Consider the following 2,361-nt stretch of genomic DNA (forward strand, 5'->3'; position numbering starts at 1 on the left):
ACGCCAATTAGCACAAATGGTAAGTTCCGACAGTGCCTACAAGTGTGCCTACTGGCCGCTAGATGGCAATACCGGTTTCATATGTATACACCTGGTAAATCTGCCAACAACCGCGCGGCCTCTCTGACTTTTTTTAACAACGAAGTTTGCGTTGAAAATAATTTTTGGGAATCTTCATTCAGTTTCTTGTCATTAATTATATCAACCATAGAGCTGCCCAATATGGATAGGTAGGCAGTTATTTTCCTCTGTTTTTCAAATAAGCGCACATCTCGCTTTGACGATGTTTTATGTATTGAAATTTGAATCTCTTCGTTGAGTTTAGGTGGATCAAACAGAACGCAATTCTTAGGTGGGACATGATTCTTGATTAACTTTTCTTTTTCATCTTTTGGAAGAGCATTCTTCAAAATACCTTCAAGTCGAACTGTTATGCTGTTTGGAATAGCCGGAGCTAGAATTCTCTTGTCCGCTACTCTTTTGCCAATTTCATCAAAAAATTTCCGAACCTAAATCTTCCACGACTCCAATATCATCTGGCCCAAATGAAATTGTTTTCTAAAGATCAGAATTCGATGCACCTTCATTGACTTTAAGTATCGCTGGATCTACAGAAGAACTATTTTTCTGAGTAAAAGCAATACTGCTGTGTGGGTCTTCGAAATGATGACTATTCGAGTCTTTATTTGAGAGGGGTGACCCCGGAGAAGTATATGAAGGGCTATCTAACAGAAGTCGACGACCTGATTGTATGCTGGAAGAGCGCCTTTGATGTCTTCGACGATCGGCTTCTGAGTCTGTATCACGGCTTCCTAATTAAAAGACAAAAGAAGCTTTTAAGTACAATTAAAATCGAGGCCAACAGATAAGCTGTTGTACGTCAGTAGGTTAGAGCCTATGGCGCATTTAATTAAAAAGCAGGAAAAGCTAACAGGTAAGAACCTGCTGCCTGGTAAGCGCCTGTTGCTTCTTCAATTTCTTGAACTCTTTCCTTAAGCGTTTCATCTCTCTGGATACGCTATTCTCGAAAATACAATTATTCCTGTCATAATAATGAAAATCAGATTCCTTTCTGCCCTTTACAAATCCTTTGTTTGTCAATTCAGGGCGATCTTTTTTAAAATGTCCTAAGCTTGTTACAGTAAAAACATTCTACCTTACTGATCCAATTACTTTTACCTTTAAATTTATTTTCAGTCCGCAAATATGCTATTCTCTTATTAGATTTAAATAGCGGTATCAGGTTTTGTCCTACATTAGAAGTCGAAGCAGCTTCGGGTGCTGACGCTCCCATGTGTACTCTCTTCCAACTTTTTAACTTAAGATCATCCTGATTCGCGAGTACAATGGCTTTGTCTAGTTTATTTATCTCTGTATTTCTTATCTGGAAATAAATATTATAATCTAAACCACGTAAGAAATTTCCTATTGCTGTAAGCTTTACACATTCCAATACCCTCTTTCCCTGGAATATTTTCAAAAACTTGAGGAACTAATGTATTCAGATTCAGGTTTACTCTTGCTCCATATTCTTGGACAGTTTCACCCGGTTTCATTTTGACATTAGCTAGATTCTGCATAAGTTGACTTATGTTTTCTTTTTTAGAATAGATTCGATTTAAGGTTCTAAATATTTCATCTAAAGTGATCCCTTTTCTATGCTGAATATTTTGTCTCGCTTCTCCAGTTATTTTTGTTTTAATTAACATTATTATGCATGAGATATCAGAAGGGTCAATTAACCAAATGGCGGATCAACAGTGATCATCAAACATAGTGATGGACATATTTTTTCCATCAAAGAAGGGAATCATCCCTTGAACGATTTTTGAAATTTTATTAAAATAAAGAAATTATTACTAAATTAATATTAAATAAAAATTATTACAGGCTAAAACTTACTTGTGTTTTTCTCTTATTCCAAATTTTGCGCTTATCAATTTTTAAACATTTTTCTTTTTCGTCTTACAACATAATCATTTTTGAACAAACAAAAGACGAAAAGGAAAGAGATCGCTATACAAAATACTTGTTGAAAAAATCCTCTCAATGATCCTGAAAGTTCCCTTTGAATGGTTGAAATCGCTTAAGTATCATAAAATAGCATTAGCTAAAGATATTCAAATATTAGACAATATACAAAGAAAATTTGTTATCAACAAATAATTTGTTAAGAAAAAATTCTCTACGGTTTTCCATAAATACACGTTTATATTATAAACCAATTTAATGTACAAATGCAGTAATCAGGCATTTTTCGAAAGAAAGGTTCGTTTTTTTCTGGGTCAATTTATTTTAATTTGGAAATTTATAATAATTTTAGCAAGATTTATGTGTTGATTAATCTTATGATTTTTTAAA

The 2,361-nt window shown here is 33.9% G+C and overlaps 1 protein-coding gene across 1 annotated transcript in view; it reads right to left on the reverse strand.

Moving 5' to 3' along the window:
- Positions 1-1,556, reverse strand: part of LOC117177677 — a 6,081-nt gene extending 4,525 nt beyond the window's left edge. Inside the window, exons 1-3 of the mRNA XM_033368508.1 lie at positions 1,518-1,556; positions 1,180-1,384; positions 582-812 (exon numbers count right to left, since the gene is read on the reverse strand). Coding sequence (XP_033224399.1) covers positions 582-812; positions 1,180-1,384; positions 1,518-1,556 — 475 coding nt within the window. The remainder of the gene's footprint in view (positions 1-581; positions 813-1,179; positions 1,385-1,517) is intronic.
- Between the last annotated feature and the right edge of the window lie 805 nt (positions 1,557-2,361).

This window comes from Belonocnema kinseyi, chromosome 1 (genome assembly GCF_010883055.1).
Source record: "Belonocnema kinseyi isolate 2016_QV_RU_SX_M_011 chromosome 1, B_treatae_v1, whole genome shotgun sequence".
Taxonomy (NCBI): Eukaryota; Metazoa; Arthropoda; class Insecta; order Hymenoptera; family Cynipidae; genus Belonocnema; species Belonocnema kinseyi.